General features: G+C 36.4%; 2 protein-coding genes and 1 pseudogene across 6 annotated transcripts; 2 read left to right on the forward strand and 1 right to left on the reverse strand.

The window, feature by feature from the left end:
• Positions 1-525: 525 nt before the first annotated feature.
• LOC111345428 (rho GTPase-activating protein 8) lies at positions 526-12,033 on the reverse strand. 3 transcript variants are annotated; one of them, XM_022952706.2, is made up of 13 exons: positions 11,672-12,033; positions 11,328-11,587; positions 10,025-10,132; positions 9,591-9,678; positions 9,181-9,312; positions 7,537-7,623; positions 6,451-6,549; positions 5,638-5,757; positions 4,890-4,963; positions 3,452-3,529; positions 2,852-2,980; positions 2,616-2,725; positions 526-1,594 (listed from the first exon to the last, which is right to left on the reverse strand). In XM_022952706.2, the coding sequence occupies exons 1-13, from the start codon at positions 11,842-11,844 to the stop codon at positions 1,421-1,423; spliced, it is 1,632 nt and encodes a 543-aa protein (XP_022808441.2). In that variant the 5' UTR covers positions 11,845-12,033; the 3' UTR covers positions 526-1,420. The 3 variants fall into 3 exon arrangements, with proteins under 3 accessions (XP_022808441.2, XP_022808440.2, XP_088600517.1); XM_022952705.2 differs by having other exon boundaries at positions 11,328-12,033; XM_088744391.1 differs by lacking the exon at positions 9,181-9,312 and having other exon boundaries at positions 11,328-12,033.
• LOC111345429 (uncharacterized) lies at positions 7,617-9,133 on the forward strand (annotated as a pseudogene).
• A 254-nt stretch (positions 12,034-12,287) lies between the features above and the next one.
• On the forward strand, positions 12,288-20,312 carry LOC111345430 (zinc finger protein 593). Of its 3 annotated transcripts, none has more exons than XM_088744418.1 (3): positions 12,288-12,630; positions 17,852-17,914; positions 19,926-20,312. In XM_088744418.1, exons 1-3 carry the CDS (start codon positions 12,437-12,439, stop codon positions 20,101-20,103), a joined length of 435 nt encoding a protein of 144 aa, XP_088600544.1. In that variant the 5' UTR covers positions 12,288-12,436; the 3' UTR covers positions 20,104-20,312. The 3 variants fall into 3 exon arrangements, with proteins under 3 accessions (XP_088600544.1, XP_088600553.1, XP_088600548.1); XM_088744427.1 differs by lacking the exon at positions 12,288-12,630 and adding an exon at positions 14,412-15,366; XM_088744422.1 differs by lacking the exon at positions 12,288-12,630 and adding an exon at positions 15,905-16,142.
• The last annotated feature ends 649 nt before the right edge of the window (positions 20,313-20,961 follow it).

Raw genomic sequence — 20,961 nt, forward strand, 5'->3', positions numbered from 1 at the left:
GAGAAAACCTCTCAGAATTGAAAATTATCTCAACCCCAACCCAACCCCAGCCAAAATGAACTAGTTTACTGGGAGGGATGCCACAAAGCATGGGTCTGACTCTGAAACAGTGGACAAAGTCCAAAACAAATCCAGCCTCAAAAGAACTCAAGCAAAATGTCCACTTATATGCAAAGAGTAAGTTCCCCATGACTGGTAAGTCCAACCCCTTGAGCTTTTCATACACAGCCATTTGCAACCCACCCTTGGATAGGTAAGTGGCTGAGCTGCATGCAGGCACTAGCTTAAGCCCCTACATTTTATTGATATGTACACTGATACCATGCAGAGTCCTTCAACACGAGACCTATGTCCATTGACAACTTTGACTTTTGGACCCCAGCAATCTTGAGATTTTTGGTGCTCCCCTCACCTAGGGTTAAGAATAGAATCTAGCAAGTTAGAGACACTAAGAATAAGAGAAGTATTGTTTGGTGCAGTTCTTAAAACTGTGTTGAATATTGTGCCACTTGCCAACACTTAAAATGATGTTTTTTTTTGCCTGTTTATTTTTTTCAATAATATAAACAAGTAAAGGATGAAAAAGAAATTATTCACATCATACTATGGACATGCAAAACATTTGAACTAATCTACATTAGCTCTGACTCAGTCTTTATCTTTATTTTTTTCAATTATATTTTCTGGTAAGTAAATTAGGATGGAAATAAATTATATGATTATGATTATTATAGAGACGAAAATGGCAAATCTGACAAAATTTCATCAAAATTGTCAAAGACAGCAAGCTGATTTTGACTAACATCAAAATCATCAATTTCACCAAGCTGCAGATTTCACTTTGACAAATTGAACTAAAATTTGCTAAAATTGTAAAATGCATGAATGTTCACTTGGTTTGGAAGAATTTCATCAAATCTGCCATTCTCATTACTGCGTGCATTTCTGGACATAAATGTCTTTAGAAGGCATTTGTATACCCAGTTCTGTCTTTTGAAAAAAGTACTGGTGATCTTCCTTTGTTCAATGACATTACTATCATTTCACTGTCATTATATATGATTATGTCCACACAAAAGTGGTGTCACTTAAAAGCATTTACATCTTGAATGATTTATGGTTCATCTCTGACATGTTTGAATGCAAGCTAGGAAAAAAACATGTGAAAACATTGCTCTAGGGTTTTAATTTGTGGTAGCATTGGTGCAACGTGGTTCCTGTCAAACAGCTTCTTTGAGGTTAGGCCCATTGGCATTTGGTCCTTTGAGAACAATCCAATACTTCTACAAATGTCCAAAAACTTGATGCTCCTGACTAAACAATAGGTCTCCAACTGATAGTTAATGCTACTACACTCTGTATAGACACTTAATTACCTGATAAATTTCCATATCTGACAGGAATAATGTACATTCTGAAATCAACTAGTTTCAAACAAATAACTAACGTTTTCCAGCATGAGAAGAGAGAATGAGTTTATCTGTGCCATGGCATCAAGAGAAGCAGCCTGAGATTTGGACCACACCAAGTTTGGCCCAAACACAATAGCCAAGTTCTTTGCTGTCATTTTATTGACATTAGAATGTTTTTGTACCTGTTAAGAAAGGGAAAAGAAGTTTATATCTACACCCTGTAACATCCTAAATATCTAATGTTACACTATAATTATACCAATGTGTAACATAGTTGGGGTCTTTGCTAATAACAACACACCAGTCTTGAAGGTGATAAAAAAGGAGGTAGAGACATCTTAGTAATACTAGACTACGTGTAGCAGCGCCACAGTTACCTAATGGGTTGTACCAACTGTTACAAGTACTACAATGTACTCCCACTCAGTGGGATGCAAGTTCATTCCAAAATTTAAGTTGCAGGCACTCAAGGTTGGAGTCTAATTCTCAGATGTTGCTACCTGCCCAAAGAGCAATTAGTGTAAATAGGAATGACTCATTCCCTTAAGGATAATGGCTATGAAATTAGATAAATCAAGTGTCAGTATCAATTAACTGAAGGCAATAAATCTAGATGGTTATTGTGCATTAGTATATACCACACAGGTGAATAGTTCTTCTCATTCATGCTGATAAGCTAGTTTGGAGGTGATTAGCAAGTACTATTCACTTCTGAGCTGCCGAAGAGACAAAATCATGCATTAACAATTCAATTTCTAACCATATTGACAGGAATAAGCTATTTCTTTTGGTTGCTGTGTGGTGTACACTAAAACAACTATTTCAACTCAGTGTTGGTGAAATAGGGGATATTTACCTTGCTGCTTTGCAGTTCAGTAAATATACATCAGGTACGTGTTATTCACCTCCACTTCGGTGAATAATTATTAATTATCCTCTTTTTTGAATATCAAGTAAACTAGTAAGTATGGTGGGTGGTTAAATGTTTTTATCTGGGTGGGCCTTTCCCACTGTATCTCTTTTTTCCTTTCTTGTCTGGTTGGATTTTTTTTTGTTTTTGGCCATTTTCCCTACATGACACCTGTGCAGTTGCCTAAACTTACACTGAAAATGGTTGAGAAAAAAAATTAAGAACACAGAAATTGAATTTAAATTCTTTAAACTAATATTATTTATTAATTTTGGTAACACATGAACACCAACCTCATTTAAAAACTGCATGAGAAATTTTAACAAAACATAGTTCTCTTCTGGCAGCTCATGGTGTAAGATGCACCACATCTGCTTTAATTTCTCCGTTTCGTCAGGAATCACTGATAGTGAAACAAGACACCAACCAAAAATTAAGCACAACAAAATTAAGTTTGAAAATATTGAAGAAATTGTGTATGGACTTACACATTACTTCTGACTAATAAATCAGAAAGATGATGACTTACTGGTGCTTTGAATTACGGTATCATAAAGTTTAAAGGTTAGAATTGGCTCTGGAAGTTCCCTTAAGAATCTCTTCAAAATAACTGCTGCACAGTGAATGTCTTCTGGGTTTTTGTAGTACACTGATAAACCTGAAATTGAAAAACGAACCTGCTCAATTGCTGATGCATAACAATCTTTCCTGGTAACAGTCTCAACTTGTTAAGTCCTGCTCAACTTGCTACTTGCAGTGCAACTGCATTTATACTATATCATACCTTTTTCCTGTGATTCTAATAAAAAGTACACTGTATTATTATCTTGCTGTTCGTAGAAAAGCTCATTTAATTAAAAGATATTCTTCAAAATTTGTATTTCAATGGAACAATGATTGGCAGTAATTAGTTCCTTAGGGAAATTTCAATGGTTTCAACTTTAAGTTACAGGTTGCAGTTGAAACTGTCTATCTCAGTCTATAGAACACAACCTAAGTGGGCCATCCATTACATATACATAGTACTAGTTTATGATTTAGGCATTTACAGGTTAAGCCAAAGAATGGCCAATTTGGAGAATTTAATTTTCTTTCTATGGATAAAACTACTACCATCATAATTTGGTACCTTTGTTGAACATTTGAGTGATATCTTTCACAGTTGTTACATTGCCAGACCGTCGGAAAACACCCTCAACCTCAAGTGCTAAATAAAAAACAATGTGATTGCTAGAAAATGGAAAGGTGTTACCAACAGTATTTATGTGTAAGCTCAGCTGTTCATGAGTTGATGCATGAGAAAGATGAATAAATCAAAAACAAAAAACGAAAAAAAAACACTAAGGCCGGGGAATGATCAAAGCAAACAATCATCCTGACAAAGTGTTCAGTAGTTTTTGTCCTAGTAAAACTGTATAGTTTTAAGAAATCATCTCATTTGCATACATGTAGTATAATTATTAACTTGGTTTATATTAACAAAGATTTAGTAATACATAGACAGGTAAAAACGAACGATATAATATCCCAACGTTTCGGCAACTTCATGACGCCATTATGAAGGGTACAAATGAAAATAAAATTAACAAATGCGAGTTCAAGAGTTACAACTAATTTGCATAGGGGAGGTAGCTACACAAATACTTTAGCACGGATAGAATCCATTTGCACATTCAAACTCGGTGTTAATTGTTTGATGTAAAGCATCTCGTTGACAAGACAATCGAATTTGTTCATGCACTTCTTGAGAACTTTGTAGCTGTTTTAAAGTTCTCAAGAAGTGCATGAACAAATTCGATTGTCTTGTCATTGAGATGCTTTACATCAAACAATTAACACCGAGTTTGAACGTGCAAACGGATTCTATCCGTGCTAAAGTATTTGTGTAGCTACCTCCCCTATGCAAATTAGTTGCAACTCTTGAACTCGCATTTGTTAATTTTATTTTCATTCGTACCCTTGATAATGGCATCGTGAAGTCGCCGAAACGTCGGAACTTTGTTTATGATCCATTAAACATTTTTCCTCATGCATGATTTGTCTAATTGCATCACATGATCAAATATTCCCCTGCTGGGGTATATCTCAACTCAGCTGTTACTCGCCAATTTTCAAACCTTACATCCACTATGTAAGTCTTTTTTTTTTAAAATTTAATTCAAGATCAGAGACACTTTTATCATTGTTACAGAAGAAGGGAAAATGTTTGTTCATAAAGTTGTACCAGAGAACACTCAAAAGAAAAAAAATATGCACAGCAAACAGTAAGCTGTTAGCATACATTTTCTCACATCTATTGCAAAACATTTGAAGGATAATAAACACAGTAGCCTCTACTTTGTGCCAGAATAATTATACTCCTCTATTTGTCCTTGGACATTAATTGTTCCTCAAAGCTCACAGTTTCCCTTGAGCTTTGCTCTGTTCACATCTTGGAACAGATAATGTCCAAGGACTATTACATCTGCGCATATTTTTGCACCATATAGAGGCTTTTGTTTATATATCAATGATTTTATATGAAAGCAGATCCCTTGCTCTACACACACACTTCATTTCTTCCTTACCATTTTCTCTTAAAAATTCCACTGATGTAGACACAACAGGTGGGATACACTCACCATTGTTGTTTTCTCTCATCCTAAAACAACAGGAGAATAATACAGAAAGATGAAGAGCAGCCCCCATGAAAACTTGTCTGCCTTTTTATTTGTACATTGTTGTTTCACAAAGTGCACACAATGATAACTCCAGCCAGGGCTCTTGTCTGGAGCTGTTTGTCTAGAAATAGTGCAGTGACTACTAGCCTGTCACAAATCCTACCTGTTCTTGGTGTTATTATATAGTTACAATAATTTGGAGACAAAATATGTTGATACAAAACATCTATACAGCAATTAAGGGCACCTGATATTTGTGGCCAGCTATCACACAAAACTAGTTTGGACAAATTGCAATAACTAAAAAATAATGTCTTTAGAACAAAGACCTAAAATAAAGGTTATCTGCAAGATGCCACCACCTCATACAACCACAAGTTTGGACTTGGAGTACAACCATGGATGGATGGATGGATGCAGCCACTTTTAAGGAAGTATTTTGAGATGAAATTAACCATTTCCTCATTAAATTAATTTTTTTGTAAAACCACAGAAAATAAAGTGCAACATCATATGAGGGGGGAGGGGGAGGGGGAGGCCAAATTAGTGGGGTATAAGGGATAAAATTGGTATGCTATATATTCTAGAATGTTGCAATTTCAAAGATAGAGAGTTAACAATTTTTTCACTGATTGTATATCAATCTAAAACTTACCATGACAAAGAAACACCAAACTGCTGAGTTTTAGGTAGTTCATCAGGAGTTGCATAAAACACTCCTGATGGCTGTTTTGAGGAACTAGATCTCACTTGGCTAGAAATCTGTTTATCATGCCTGAAAAGGAAGTCAATTATCTATCAGTATCCCACTAATTTTTAATTGATTACTGCATATAGTATTATACGTTTATTCCAGTTTGCATACCCTGGAAGTTAAAAAGGTTGCAGCTGTAATTTTTTTAAATAGGGTGGGAGAATGATCTAATTCAAACAAATGAAGCAATTCTCTGCCCTTTGGAGAACTTTCATGCTCTTCAATTATAAAAAGCTACCTATGTACACATCATCTGAAAATGGCTTGACTTCTTATAACCTTTCAATCCACACCATGTATATCCTTGCTTAGACTTTTCAACTGAAAATTCAAAATACATGAATTGAAGAAACCTCTCCTTGGAAAAAAAAAAAATAAAAAAAAATAAATAAATAAACCTCACAGGATCAGAGGCAGTCATGCTTGTGTTGTGTCTTTTTCCATGGGCCAAAATGTAACATGCCCCAACATTGCTGCATTATTGGAACTTTTTTTTCTCTGTTTGAAAAACCTGGTTTGAAACTATTTATCTTTATGCTGTGGTTGAAATTTTCCATTGGTTTTTAATTTTTCAAACTAGCAAGACTTTTATTGTCCTTTGCGACTCCTTATTTTACCAATTGAACTTAAAATTCAAACTAGTTTGAACATGTTTCGAGAGATGAAAAGATTAGAACCACAACAACAAAAAAACACCTCCTAATGAATACTTACTCAACGACCTCCATTGGGACATCTATCTGATCAAGATGAACATATTCTGCAAGATCTTCGAGCCGAGTTACATAGAGCAGCTTCCTTGAAAACTTGGGACTGAAACAAACAACAAAACACAACAAAATAAAATTATAAACTTAAAATGTTTTTATTCTTGCCATGGCAACTAAAATGAATGCAACTTGCAGTACCAAAGAATCCAAAGTATTATTCATTATCCACAATATCACTGATGATATCATTATTAATGATACTTTCAAATTATTTTAAAAGCGAGGTTGAGGGTTCGAGCCCTGGCCAGACCAATACTCATGGTCTTAAAATAAGTGAGGAGAATTTGCTACCTTTCTATAATCAAGACATGGACAGATATTCTAGTCTTCTTGGATAAGGATGAATAAACTGTAGACACCGTCTCCTGCAGGGTTAGGGGTAAGAGACATTAATTTCCCATGCACAAGATTACTGCGTGGTGGATGTCCTCCCCTGGGTGGGATGGGTAGGTGTTGGCCCTGAAAAGCCCCGATGGGGAGCGGTCAATTAACCTATGTATGTATGTATGTATGTATGTATGTGTGTGTGTATGTATGTGTGTATGTGTGTGTGTGTGTGTGTGTGTGTGCGTGCGTGCGTTTGAGTATGTATGTATGTATGTAGGCTGCTAAGCTGCTGCACATAAACCCAAAAAAATTGTATCATAAAGTTTTGTTAGTTTAGAGTTGATTCTAATTAAATTCATTGATTTGACATTGCACAATGTGCACTGTTGAAAAGGTTGAGGGTAGCAATGCGAAAAATGGGGACATGATAGTTAACTAATTTGATCGATACGTTTTATTACTTTTAATTGTAGAAGGGCCATTATGAAAACTACTGGGTGACCAGTAATCAATGCGTTTTACCCTCGTTAAATAAAGTTTTCTTCTTTATGTGGTTAGTTTTTATATGCTGAACTAATACTCTTGAAAAATAATTTTGAAAATAAATTGCATCAGGGAAGTTTCAGTTACCACAAGAGTCTATTAACTCTGACTCAATATTTTTCAAGAAAATAAGGAATAAAATTAAAAACTCACTAAGTACCTGGCAATTTTGGCAATAGTTGCCCATATTAGCTTGATAGTGCTGGATGGGTGCACTACAAAAAGAGCTTTAATGTTCTTGCGGTACCTAAAATGTATCAAAACCAAACAAAAGAATTAATTAACCACTAAACTAAACTCAAATTTAAGTAAGCACTATCCTTTTAAAAATTTGATGAATTCTTCATTTTCAATAAGATGACACAAGATATTCTTGACACAACACAATCTTACCACAATGAAACCGTTTTGTTCACAAAAGAACATGCGTTATTTTGAGCCTGTGCGATTAAGAATGTTTTCTGGCCACCAGATCATAGCTTACAATAGTTTAATGACATATCTTGGGCACCTAATTTTTCTTGACTAAATCCAAAAAATGATGATTCTACATGTTCATGAACCATTACTGAAAAGAAAAATGTAATATATTACAAAAGAAAACTTCAGTGAATGGAGAACTCAAGACTCTCTGCTTTATTGAAGATCATTTTTGTAGGGGGTCAAAATAAAATAGTTTGGTGTCCATATTGTCCATGTGTACTATCTTGTTAAAATTTATTACCACAATATATGTAGTAGGGAATACTGTTGATGACATAACAACAGTGTTACAGGCTGTTTTGGACCAGGTTAATTCCTGGTGTCTTAGTAACAGACTGATTCTACATGAAGGTAAATCCGAGGCAATGGTCTTGAGTACCACCCTCTTCATAGGTCCTTTGAAACAGCTGAAGCGGGGTGCGGACACCATTTGGTATGTGTCCTCCACCAATTGCCTTGGGGTTACAATTGATGATAAACTCTCTTGGTCTCAGCATGTTGCATTGGCTAGATCTGCATTTAATGCCAAAGTCAAAATTTTGAGATGTATAAATTTCCTATCTACATCTATCTTGGAGACTTTTTACTATAGGATAGTTATTCCAAGTGTTCTATATGGAATTGTGATTTGGGGGTCTGGACCCAAGCTTAAAGATCTAGAAATGATTCACATCAGGGCTGCTAGGCTGATTCATAAGTTGCCAAATAGTTTTAAGGATAGTGATGTACTTTCCAAGGTTGGCTGGATGCCTTTAGAGTATTTTTATAAGCTCTGTATCTTAACTATTACATAATAATGCTTATTATAATTTAGGGTTGCGGGAAACTAATTGTTTGGCGACCAGGAACTCTAACAGCTATACCCTAAGGATATCCCTGAATGTTGTACTTAATAGGCCGAAAACTGAACTGGGTCGTAGGTCCTTTGCTCATAGATCTGCAATAGCATGGACTGCACTACCAGATAATCTTAAAGATTCTCCAAATTTATCTATTTTCAAATATAATTTAAAACAATCCAAGCAAACTGTCAAGAATGTTAATTTTGAAAAGGGAGGTACTGTTATACAAAACATGAAACCAAATTTTCACTATTACTAAAATTTTATGGTTTACTTAATTTATTCAACTTATAAATTGTATCATATTTGTATTTTATATAATTATAGACTAATTACTTTAGGCAGGTCCACTTCAGCTGTAAAGTTGCATAAATTTTTAACCTGCGTTATCAAATAAAGTTATGCATGTATGTACGTATGTATTGCACTACAGCTCAAGTATTCATTTCCTGTTCAGTAAAACCATATCAAAATCTTACTTTCTGTCCAGGTCACGGTAAAGCTGTATCACTTTTGACATTGCTGGCTTATTCTTGCTCGTCAACCCATAGTGGAAGTAGACAATAGTGTAGTCATTCTCCACATACTGATCCAAAGTACGTGACAAGTAACTGGTCAAGAATGGAGGTTGAGTGTTTGAGTTATCAAAGAACTTTCACTATGGCCTACCATTAATTTTTTGAGTAACAATACTCTTTTCATGCTTGATTTACAGTGCCATAGAAAGCGAACAATCGATGATTCCAGCTAACTACCATTTAATTGGGCCACTCAGTTTTGACCACCAAACCAAAAAGGGCCAATTTACCAATTGTTATCTCATGACAGTAGCAATACTCTTTGCCCTAAACATTGAAGGTTTCCATTATTAGGATATGTTTGTTTTTACCTGAACATCCTGGTGTGATCAATGGAGGATATTGGTGGCATTCTGCATGCAGAGAAAACAATCACAGGCCTGCCACTTTTATCATCCCCTGAATTAAAAGAAAGGAAATACTTCAATGTTTTAAGGCATATTTTAAAAATGCACATTCCAGTCATGCAATACTGAAAGATTCTCTGAAAATGACCATGGATATTAAAAATCTTTTTTTTTTATTGTACTGCTCTAACCTGGTTGCAATAGAAATTATACATTATGACATAATCATGAGCCAATCCAAACTATTTTTCTTATGAAGGTAAATGCAAGGTGCAGTCTTGAAGTTCACCTAAGATTGCTCAAATATATTAAAGTAAGAAACCTTAGAGGTCACCATGAGCATTTTGTGCAACCCCTTACCCTGAGAGTGATTCAGTGTAAAAGAAAGAATTTCTCACCGGCTACTGATAGTATTTGATGCCGAGCAATATCACTGAAGTTGTCATTCAGTGCACTCAAACCTTGATGAATTGAACGTGTAAGTTTCACTGCTGATGCATTGCTATCTGTTAAACAAGGAAGTTGAGGTAAATAAGGTTGACAAGTCACAAGCCAGCAGACAAATTCTGCTACTTTCCTATATGTGAGTAAAACGTGAGGCAGAGATGTTTTTGAGATGTGAATGGGAGCCAGTAGAAGAATAAAACTAATTCTGTCTTTCTTTGAGGCCATTATATCGACCATAAATACTAAACTGTACTGACCAAAGAGGTGTCGTGAGTTTTAGGAATAAAACATTTTTATCTTCTGGATGCAATCTGAATCTCAAAAACCTTTTTACTAGAGCTACCCGTTTGTCTCCTTACATGCCAAGTGGTGACTGAACATTTTAATCTGGTCACCAGACAGAAAATTTAGCTGCTCAAATGTTTAATGTGCACAGTGTTGCCTCACAAAACAAAACAACAAATTTTTGGTTGTAAAGACCTTTCTTTGCTCAAAACAAATCTCACTGCTAACAGTTACCAATAGAAGGTAAAGAAGCAAAGAAGAGAAAAGGACAAAGCATCAATGTTCATGGTTGTAAGCGTGTAATAAGGATCAACTGACCCTGCAGTAAAACATACATTGCAGTTAAATTACCACTGGAGTTCAAACCGAACTCCAGTTTTCAAAAGAATTTGCTAAGGTTGATTCACAATTTACTTTTTCTCCTAGCCCTTTATTATGATTAATTTGGGTTTAAGAACAAAGGAAATTGAGAGCCAACTGAGCTGGCTTGTATAATAAAGAGAAAAAGGCACAAATAACTCTTAATAAGTCAGTGGTTATCCCTGAATTTTTCTAATATGTCTAAGGTTTCCAAATTTTTCTAAATATCCCCGGAAGTTTCATGACTGTGTACTGACTTTGTTATGGATCATCACATAAATAATTACACCTCCACTAGTACAGATGGTTTCAATTTTACTGATTGCAGAAATGTTGATGTTATTTTTAAAACTACTTTGCAACGTCAGCCTTAAAAGGACTTGCAATCTCAGAGTAATCAATCTCTCATATGCGTTCGAATTCAAATGCTGAGAAGGCGGTCAGGCGGATAATCAAATATCCTTCTTTAGTTAGAAAAAATTAATAACAATAAAAGAATGTGCATTATGTCTATTGAAATAAACTGACAGCTAAAAAAAAATTAACGCTAGTAGGGCTGACGGATCATTATCAATTGTATTTCCTCATGACAGTACACAGAAACCTTACCATTCTTCACTGCAGCATTTTCATAGCGTTTACTAGTGCTGGTACCCTCCAAAGTCGTACTACTTGCATCATGATTGAGCCGTCTTTGAGAGATACCTTCTGAACTATCAACTGTTGAACTTGTCAGTTCTGTTTCATTGAAATGGCCTGAAATTAGTCCAGAACCCCGATCTAATTCCATTTTGTCTCGTGAGTCCAATCTTTCGATGGATTGCTTGGTGTTACTTGACTTCTCTTCGTCCGTCAAACTTGAGCTTACACTTCGAGAAGAGAGAAGTGGATCAAATTGTTCGAGAAAATCAGTCTCCTCTTCAGCTAAATCACCAAAATCTGTCATGCCATACCTCCTGGTTCCACCTGGTGATAAGTTCCCTGACCTCCTGTGAAGAACATTTTCGTCACCTAAGCTGTTCACGTCTGAGAGAAAGTCGTTTCTAGCTTGCGACGATTTAGACAGCGTTGAAATATCCTGTTGTTCTTCGAAATGGCTTCCGAGTACGGGAAACGACTCGTTCATAACTGTCACGATATCTTTATTTCATGAAAGAAAAGATAAATTAAATCTTTCTCATTTCACTAATGTGAATTTGTGCGTTCATTTCAGTCGTGATAACGTCATAGATTGACATTTCCCCCTTCATACAACATTTGAGATTGGGTATACAGCTTTCCGCCGCGCGAAACTATCTCAAGAAAGTGGCCAAGAACGTCAAACAAACGTTTTGTGCAGGGTGGGGGGGGGGAGAGGAGAAATATGCATTTATAACTTTGGATTTAAAAGCTCGTTGGCGTTGGACAGAAGTGAAAAATGTTTGACTTAATTGTGAATAAAATATTTTCATAAATTTGTCTTTAGATTTTTCAAATAGAGAATTGGGGGCATGTTTTATTTTTCTATTTCGTATCTTAGCACATCCCCAGTGGGACCCCGACAGATATTTTCTTACTCTCCCAGTTGACTTCATCTTTTGGGGAACGCCTGGAATATTCTACCTTCGTCGGCCATTTTCATCCGTATTTGCGCGACGGTACGTGTATTCTTGCCAGTTATTTTGCAGCTCCTTCTTTGATTTTTATCGGAACCACACGTCACGAAAGATTTTAAAAAAATGGGTCGCTTACGAAGAAAACGAATGCACAAGAACGACAAACATCTAAAGAAGAAGTATCGAACCAGAAGGCGAACAAAGGACTTAGATCAAATTCACGAGGACATGCAACCAATGAATGCTGCTAAATTAAAATCACAAGAGTGTGACATGGATTTACCAGGTGCTGGACGATATTACTGTATACAATGCACGTAAGTATCTTTATACTGGATGTTGCTAATCATAATCGTAATGTGCCATCATCGACAAAGGGGGACATAGTTTTTTTAGGAGAGGTGGTTTGGGAGAGGGAAGTGTTAAAACAACATCGCTCGCAGCGTCTGTGGGCAAGATGAAGCGAATCCCGTGCCGAGCGGGCAAGATGGGCCCATCTTGCCCGCTCGGGATTGCCTGCATCGTTTCCGCGCATTAACAAAAGTAGAATTAGACTTTCGTTCGTAATTCTTGGACAATTTCGGCGATGGAAACGCAAAAAGTGGCAGAAGATAGTTAAGACAAAGAAAACAGAACGACTCTCGTGAGTTTGTCGTGCTACAAACACAGTTGGCTTTCTTTCTTGCCTTCGTCTCAGTCCATAAAAATGCAATAAAAGAACTCGGCCATTATCCAACCATCTTGACCTCACGATTGGTTAATAACCCATATATATTTATTACATCGCTCACTGTGCCCGTGGGTAGGATGAAGTGAATCCTGTATTGTGAACACAGGCATCCCAAGCTCACGTCTTGAGCAAAAGCGAAGGATTATTTCCTGAAAGCATCACGCATTTTGTGACGAGGTGTTAAGTTACATGTGCAACCGTTGAGAATTTGAATGCGTTATAAGGAATGGTATGGAGAACAAAATATGATCCATTTAAAACACTAAGGCCCTCCACAGACTAGGGATTTAGTCGTCGACAACTAAAAGTTATTGACAACTAAAAAACGTAGTCTGTGGTGCAAGTTGTTGACAACTAAACTGCAAATTATTAGTTGTCAACAGCTAAGCAGTTTCCCTTTACGAAAAGGGGAACTGCTTAGTTGTCGACAGCCTCATTTTTTAGCATTTTTCTAGTGTGTGAAAACTTTTGTTTTAGTTGTCAACTACTTTTAGATCCCCACGCTATTGTGTCCGTGGCCTTCCCAGCCGGCTTAAAACATGTAGGATTGCAGAAAAAAAATACTTGGTAAAGAAAAAATTCTTTTTGATCTTCCTTCTCCACATCCTGTTCTTGGAGGCGGAAACAACACTAATGATGTCATTATTGCAACAGCTTGTGCCCACCAACAAGTTCTGATGCAGGATATTTTATCCAAAACGATTGAACGGTAAATTTGGCGCAAAGTTTGTTTGAGGGAATTTTGGCCAACGTGCCGTAGAAACTGGAATGACAGCGATTTTATCACCAATTTGCGAGTAGACAGGGGTATGTTTCTTTTTATTGTTGAAAGACTGACCCCTTATATTTACCGAGAAATGACAAGAATGAGGCAGTCCATTGATGTTGATGAAAGAGTTGCCATGGCGTTATGGTGATACGGAGCATGCGCAGTAAGCTCTTGGTGCCCAACCTCCCCGTGCATCGGCTGCTAAATCATTATTTGAGCGCCAGAGTGTGGAATCCTTTATCGGACTTATTTAGTTGTCGATAACTTTTAGTGGTCGATCACAAATAGTTGTCGACAACTTAAATCCCTAGTGTGTGGAGGGCCTAAATATTCCAAAATATGAACATTTTACACGTTAAATTAATAAAACTTACTCATTCTTTGTGCACACACACATGCATGCACATACGTACACATGCACACACACAGTTATGTGACACTGACAACGGACTATATTTGAATATTCTGTGGGGTTTGCTGTGAGCACTTGCATTAAGTAAAATGCTATCGATCGCGGTCAATTTTGCTGTATCTCTTCATCTTCGATAGCATTTTACTTAATGTAAGTACTCATGGGAATCCCCACAGAATATTCAAATGTAGTCTGTAGCGTTTACGGCGACCAAAATCTAAATTCTCAAGTTCAAGGGCATGTCGCTCCAAACCGCAGTTAACGAGGTGTTTGGGACTATTTTACTGATTGAAATGACAAACCAAAGTTGACTGTTTACACGAATCTTTATTCTTCAAAGGCAATCGACCATAAACCACAATCAACGATGAAAATAACTATTATTCTCACAGTCAATCAATCTATCGAATGATCGATCTGGCTGAAACAACAATACAACGGAGTTCTGTCTATCTAATGAAAAGCTGCGGAATACATAATCAAAGAATCACGTGTCAAATACTGGGCTCTGACGTCTATAACGAGATTAACTGTACAATACAAGTAAAACAGAACAAAAGTTTCGAAACAAAATAATTAGAAGAATTTTGGTGGCTGATAAACAGCTCATTGTTCTATCTGAATGATGGGCATTCACTGACTCACAAATTGGCTTTTAAATCTTAAATCCATAGAGATTATTGCAATATTTGTTTGTATATTGTCACCCAACACTGAAAAGACTGGAAAGGAAAAACAAAGTTACAAAGGTACTCACATAATTATCGGTCCCGCTTGTACCAGAGGTTAAGAAAACGAAAGGGCGAAAGTTTACCAAGACTATTCAAAACTTACGAAGACCTGATTAAAGGGATGCTAAACTTGCCTTTTATATGCGTGTGGTGACGCTGAAAGGTTCGATTACAAAACCAATAGAAATACAGAAAAACAGATAAGCATTGTAACTATGTGGCTATCTAAGATCATTCTGAAATTAGTGAACTAATCAATAATCAATCAAAAAATGAGCCTTCTGGTTAATGTCCTTAACATAGTCCGTTGTCAGTGTCACGTAACTGTGTGTGTGTGTGTGTGTGTGACCTCGCTGTACAATTGGTAGATCAGGACAATGGATCAAAGCGAGGTGTCACTGTGGGAATGGGGTAAGTATTGTACATAAATTGACTGTACCACCATCAGTAGAGATAAAATTGATGTTAGACCCAAGCTTCTTGCACGGCTGTGTCCACTTTGCATGTCAAGGCACCAGCAGAAAGAAAGAAACTTAGAAATGATGGTAGAAAACGCTCAATTTCAGTGGAATACGTGGAGATTTTTGGAATTGAGACACTTTCCAGGGTGCAATGATCTCGGATCGTAAGCTGTGGATTAAAAAAAATTGCCGAATAGATGGATTTTCTGGGCACAAACCGCCTCTGCATGGACAACGGTCAAAATCGTAGTGTGCAGCCTTGACTTCGTCTGATAACAGGAATAACAGTGATGACAAAGCAAGCCCAAAGTAACGGAAATCACCAACAAACACAATGGATACACAAGGAATGAGGAAGTTTTATTAATCTAACGTGTAAAATGCTTATATTTTGGAATTTTTAGTGTTTAAAATAGAGCATATTTTGTTCCCCATGCTATTCCTTATAACGCATTCAAATTCTCAACGGTTGCGCGCATAACTTAACACCGCATCACACAGCGTGTGACGCTTTCATGAAATAATCCTTCACTTCTGCTTGAGACGTGAGCTTGGGACACCTGTGTTCTGAATGGCCCTATCTTGCCTGCTCGGGATTGCCCGGATTGATCCCACACAGGAAAAAAATAGAATTGGAACTATGTTCATAATTCTTGGACAATTTCGGCAATGGAAACACAAAAAGTGGCAGAAGATAGTCAAGACAAGGAAAACAGAACTACTCTTGTGAGTTTGTTGTGCTACAAACACAGTTGGCTTTCTTTCTAGGCTCTCAAAGTAAACAAGCCATTTCTAATTCTTATTAAAGCGAAATCTTTTTGCATTGTAATAAATATGGGTTATTGACCAAGCTTGTTTGGTCAAGGTGGCTGGATATTAGCCTCATTCTTTTTTTGCATTTTTATGGACCTTGCCTTCATCTTGGTCCATAAAAATGCAATAAAAGAACTTGGCCATTATCCAGCCATCTTGAACTCAGGATTGGTTAATAACCCATAATTATTTATTACATCGCTCACTGTTGTGCCCATGGGCAAGATGAAGTGAATCCTGTATTCTGAATGGTCTCATCTTGCCCATTAGGGATTGCCTGCATTGATCACACGCAGGAAAAAAATAGAATTAGAACAACATTTGTAATTCTTGGACAATTTTGGTGATGGAAACGTAAAAAGCAGGAGAAAGTTTTCAAAACAAAGAAACAGAAAAGAACTCTCGTGAGTTTGTTGTGCTACAAATGCAGTTGGCTTTCCTTCACAGTGCTCGAAATTAAAAAGTCATTTCTTAATTCTTAAAAAAGCCAAATGTTTTTGTAATGTAATAAATCCTTTATTACCCAAGCTTGTTTGGTCAAGATGGCTGGATATTAGCCTTGTTCTTTTTTTGCATTTTTATGGACCGAGATGAAGTCGAGGTCCATAGAAATGCAAAAAAAAAAGAACATCTTGACCTCACACTTGGTTAATAATGCATATTTTTTACATAGCTGGCAGCTCTCATGGGAAATAGGAAGTGAATCCTGTGTTCTGATTGGCTACCCTAAAAATAGGGGGAAAATTATGAAGGGGTCAGTATCATTGAGCACCTAAGAGTGAAACAAAACCTACATTAAACTAAAAAGGACATTTAAAATCTGCATAGGGTATCCAGTAAACATTGATGCTCTGCAACAGCTCATTTTATCCTTGAAAAACCAAGTTTTGTTTAACCTATTGACGTCCAGTGCGCCCGTATGCGCCCATGGGGACCCACACCCTTTCTGCGCCTTGTGATGTCATCACTTTTAACCCTGGAGCACGAATTTGAGCACGTACTTGAACAGGTTGAAAATATCTTACAAATGATAACAGAATGAGCGCAATTGAGTGAAGGAGATTGGAGAAATAGCCAAAAAACCATGTAACTTTGACCTGAAAATCTGCACGAAAATCTTGTTTCATTACCCACCTACCTTTCTGAGCATGTGCTTTGAAAATAATGAGTAGTTTCTGAAAAATCTCTACACCAAAATGAAGCCTACTAAATTTCCAGCAAGTGAGGAGAAACTTCAGGCAAGGAGAGGGGAAAAAAAGGGCAAGAGAAAGAGAGAAAAGTAAAAGTCGTAAGTGGGGCATTACTTTTCAACCCAAAAACTATGTTGAAATTTTGCTTTCTGCACGTGCCCAAGATTTTCAGGCCGCCATTTTGCATTTGGATCGAAAGGCCGTCGAGTGTACGAGCTGTCAAGGGGTTTTTGGTAAGTTTGAACTTTTAAAACCACAACAGTGAGCCAAAATCTGCTCAACTAGCTTCAAAACACAGTTTTGCACAAAAGCTGCGGCCATTAATGGGTTAATCAGAAATTACAGATGAATATTTCACCAATGCATCTCCTCAGCCTTGTAATTATATTGAAAGTGCAGAGAAACTAACACAGGTTTTTTTTTTGTCTATAGAAGATACTTTGTGGAAGAAAAGGCCCTGAAAGATCACATGAGATCTAGAGTTCATAGGAAAAAGTAGGTTGCCTATCCTTAGCCTTAAACTGTGTATATGCTAGATTATTGTGTCTCAATCTATTCAACATCAATTACAATAACTAGCATGCACAGTCTTGACAAGGATTGTATTCTTCCCTATGGCACCACAATATGAAACTAACGTCAACATTCACCAATACTTTAACTATTAAAAAACCATCAAATAAGAACACATTTAAGGTAATTAATTTTAAAAATTATAAAATATTTAATTTGCTTTAAGCTGTCTGCATTGAATTTCTAAATAATCAAATCAAAGGGTTGCTCTCTTTACTCTTCACATCAGGGGAACAAACTACTTTGCTTAAACTTCTCTATAACTTAGATTTATTATATTGCTGGCAGCACCTGTAGGCAAGATGAAGGGAATCATGCATTCTGAGTGGCTACTCAAGCCCATCTTCCCTGCTTGGGATTGCCCACTTTGATCATGCAACAAGAAAAAAAGTGGCTATAGAGTCAAAAAGAAAATATTAATGACCCTCTTTGGTTTATTGTGCTACAGTTGCCTTTCTTTCTCAGCTCTTGAAATAAACAAATCATTCTTGACCAAGCTTGTTCAGTCAAGATGGCTGGATATTAGCCTCATTCATTCATTCTTTTTTTTTTTTTTTTTTTTTTTTTTTTTTTTTGCATTTTTGTGAACTTCAATTTCATCTCTTTCCATGAAAACACAAGAAAAGAACTCAGCCATTATCCAGCCATCTTGACCTCATGCTTAGTCAATAATCCATATTTATTATCCAACTGTGCTTTGTAGAGGACAAATAATGCCTAAAATGAGCACAAATATCTAGTGGTATTTGTACTCCAGAAAACCGGAGAGACAGGGTTTCTCCATCACACTAGCAACAGATTGGATTAAAGTTACAAAATGAAATTACAGACTATTTGAATAATATTTCTGATGATGAAGAGTTTGAATGGCTGGCAAATATTGATCCAAGTTTATTAGATGAATCAAACAAAGAAAAGCAGTTAGACGATGAAATTTCCACACCAATTCTGCTCTGCTTTGCATACTCCTGTCTTGCACTCTCCATAAATAAATATCTGTGAAATTCGCCCGTACTGAAATAACAATTTGGCATGTTGGATAATAAAATAATTTCTTATTAAATGTTTTGTTGTGAAATATACACCAAATGCAAATATGACATCCAATTTGAATTGCCATTGTTCTGGACTCACTAGCCTCGTCTTTATGTGGAAACACAAAAGGATTATGATGTGAGAGAGGCTAGTGAGTCCAGAACAATGGCAACTCAAATTGGACGCCATATTTGCATTCGGTGTGTTGCTGAGTATTTTTACTAGTTGTTTGTGTTTTGTCTCACCCTATGGACTCGTTAAAATATGGCACATCTCAGCAATATTACACAACAACACGTTTAATAAGTTATAGGTATTGGTGTTGGGGGTCAATGCCTTTTTTTACATTACTGGCAGCAGTTTGGAAGGGGAAGTCCATAGGAGGACTGATTTTTCACTTTTAAGGGTCTGTAGTTTAAAAGGGATGACAATTCCTTATTGAACTAGTCAAGTGCATGCCTATCTGAATTTTTTTTGGTATGAAATTAATATCCTTACAATACAGATATGATTTATGGGCAGCCACCCATGTTTAAGAAATAGGGTTTAGACTGGCACTTGGCAAGGAGTAGCTAAGATAATGTTTTTGGGCCTTAAAGAAATTATCAAGAAGACCACATGCATTAGTAATGGAGAGTTTTAATTCTAGCATTGAAAAAGTTTTATGATATTTGAGAAAGGTAAGCCAGGGACAAGTCTACAAAAAGAAATGATTAATACTATTATTTGACCCTTTAGAAGACTTCTTCTCAGTTTCATTTAGAACGGTCCTACCAGGTCCCTTTTGTTCTTTTTATGTTAAGCCCTTTGATATTTTTACATACTGTGGCTCTGTTTTTATGGAGGTATAATCACATTGTAACAAATATGCTTATTTATTTACCGTTCGTATTTTCAGAGTGAAAATGTTAAGGGAAGTGCCCTACACAACGGAAGAAGCTGAGAGAGCTGCAGGAATGGGATCATACACACTCACATCCACCAAGCCTCAGTTACCAGTCAATGAAGATGAGGAAATGACAAACACAGAAAGAGTGGACAGGCTGGCACCTAATCACTTAGTGATAATGAAGTGATCTTCAAAATAAATTTCTGTAATTTCTACATGCAGACGATCCGTGTTACTATTTGCTTATGTTGCTGCAAATGGAAGAAAATGTGAAAATCGCCTTTGACCGTAACTTACTTTGATCGTGTGAATACATTAATTCGAGATGTAAAAGGTGAAAAACTCTTAAATGCAAGAATCATGGAAAAGAACACTAAATAAAGATTCTGAAGAAGTTTTTGTAGCAAAATTCACCTTTTTACCCCTCTTGATATTTTAATATTTTATGCAGGCATTACACGTTTTGCTGTTCATTTACGCAAAACATACATTCATTTACCTTAGTAGTTGAAACTATACGGCAATATACGTTCATTTGCACTTCCATGAACGTCATTAACGAGAACAAACTTTCAATAACACTCTTTGCATTTGTATTAACATTCAATATCATCAATTGATGAACAATTGCACCTTTGGACAATCAAAGATAACTATACTTTCAATCTCGCGCAATGGTTAATCATTAACACCAATAGAAAATCAATTGCAAAGTTTGACAATTAATGGCGTATTTGAGACATTCGATAATGCAATTTACATAGAGACGCACAATTGCACCTTTATACTGACAATCGTTTATTCGAAATGGTCAATCATTAACGTGAACTAACAAACGTGTGTAGTAATAACAATCAACAAGGGAAAAAGAAATTTCAAAATTACAGTGTATTGTAATGTTTTGTAATTATCCTTCAATTTCTTTATTATTTAAACATCTTGGAATGTACTTCTGCATAAGCCTGTACCGCTGTCCACAGTTAGCAGCCGTGATAGTGCCAATCTTTCTCTGCAGGACGACTTATGTCCGCTTTTACGGCTGCTT

This window comes from Stylophora pistillata, chromosome 1 (genome assembly GCF_964205215.1).
Source record: "Stylophora pistillata chromosome 1, jaStyPist1.2, whole genome shotgun sequence".
Classification (NCBI taxonomy): Eukaryota; Metazoa; Cnidaria; class Anthozoa; order Scleractinia; family Pocilloporidae; genus Stylophora; species Stylophora pistillata.

What these genes read in the sequence shown, in the direction of transcription:
- LOC111345430 (XM_088744418.1), top strand. Translation starts at nt 12,437, where the DNA reads ATGGGTCGCTTACGAAGAAAACGAATGCACAAGAACGACAAACATCTA. An exon ending in TATTACTGTATACAATGCAC is followed by an intron (nt 12,631 to 17,851) that starts GTAAGTATCTTT and finishes TTTTGTCTATAG; the next exon opens with AAGATACTTTGTGGAAGAAA. An exon ending in TCTAGAGTTCATAGGAAAAA is followed by an intron (nt 17,915 to 19,925) that starts GTAGGTTGCCTA and finishes TCGTATTTTCAG; the next exon opens with AGTGAAAATGTTAAGGGAAG.
- LOC111345428 (XM_022952705.2), bottom strand. Translation starts at nt 11,844, where the DNA reads ATGAACGAGTCGTTTCCCGTACTCGGAAGCCATTTCGAAGAACAACAG. An exon ending in TACCGTGACCTGGACAGAAA is followed by an intron (nt 7,624 to 9,180) that starts GTAAGATTTTGA and finishes GATACATTTTAG; the next exon opens with GTACCGCAAGAACATTAAAG. An exon ending in TACCGTAATTCAAAGCACCA is followed by an intron (nt 2,726 to 2,851) that starts GTAAGTCATCAT and finishes TTTCACTATCAG; the next exon opens with TGATTCCTGACGAAACGGAG.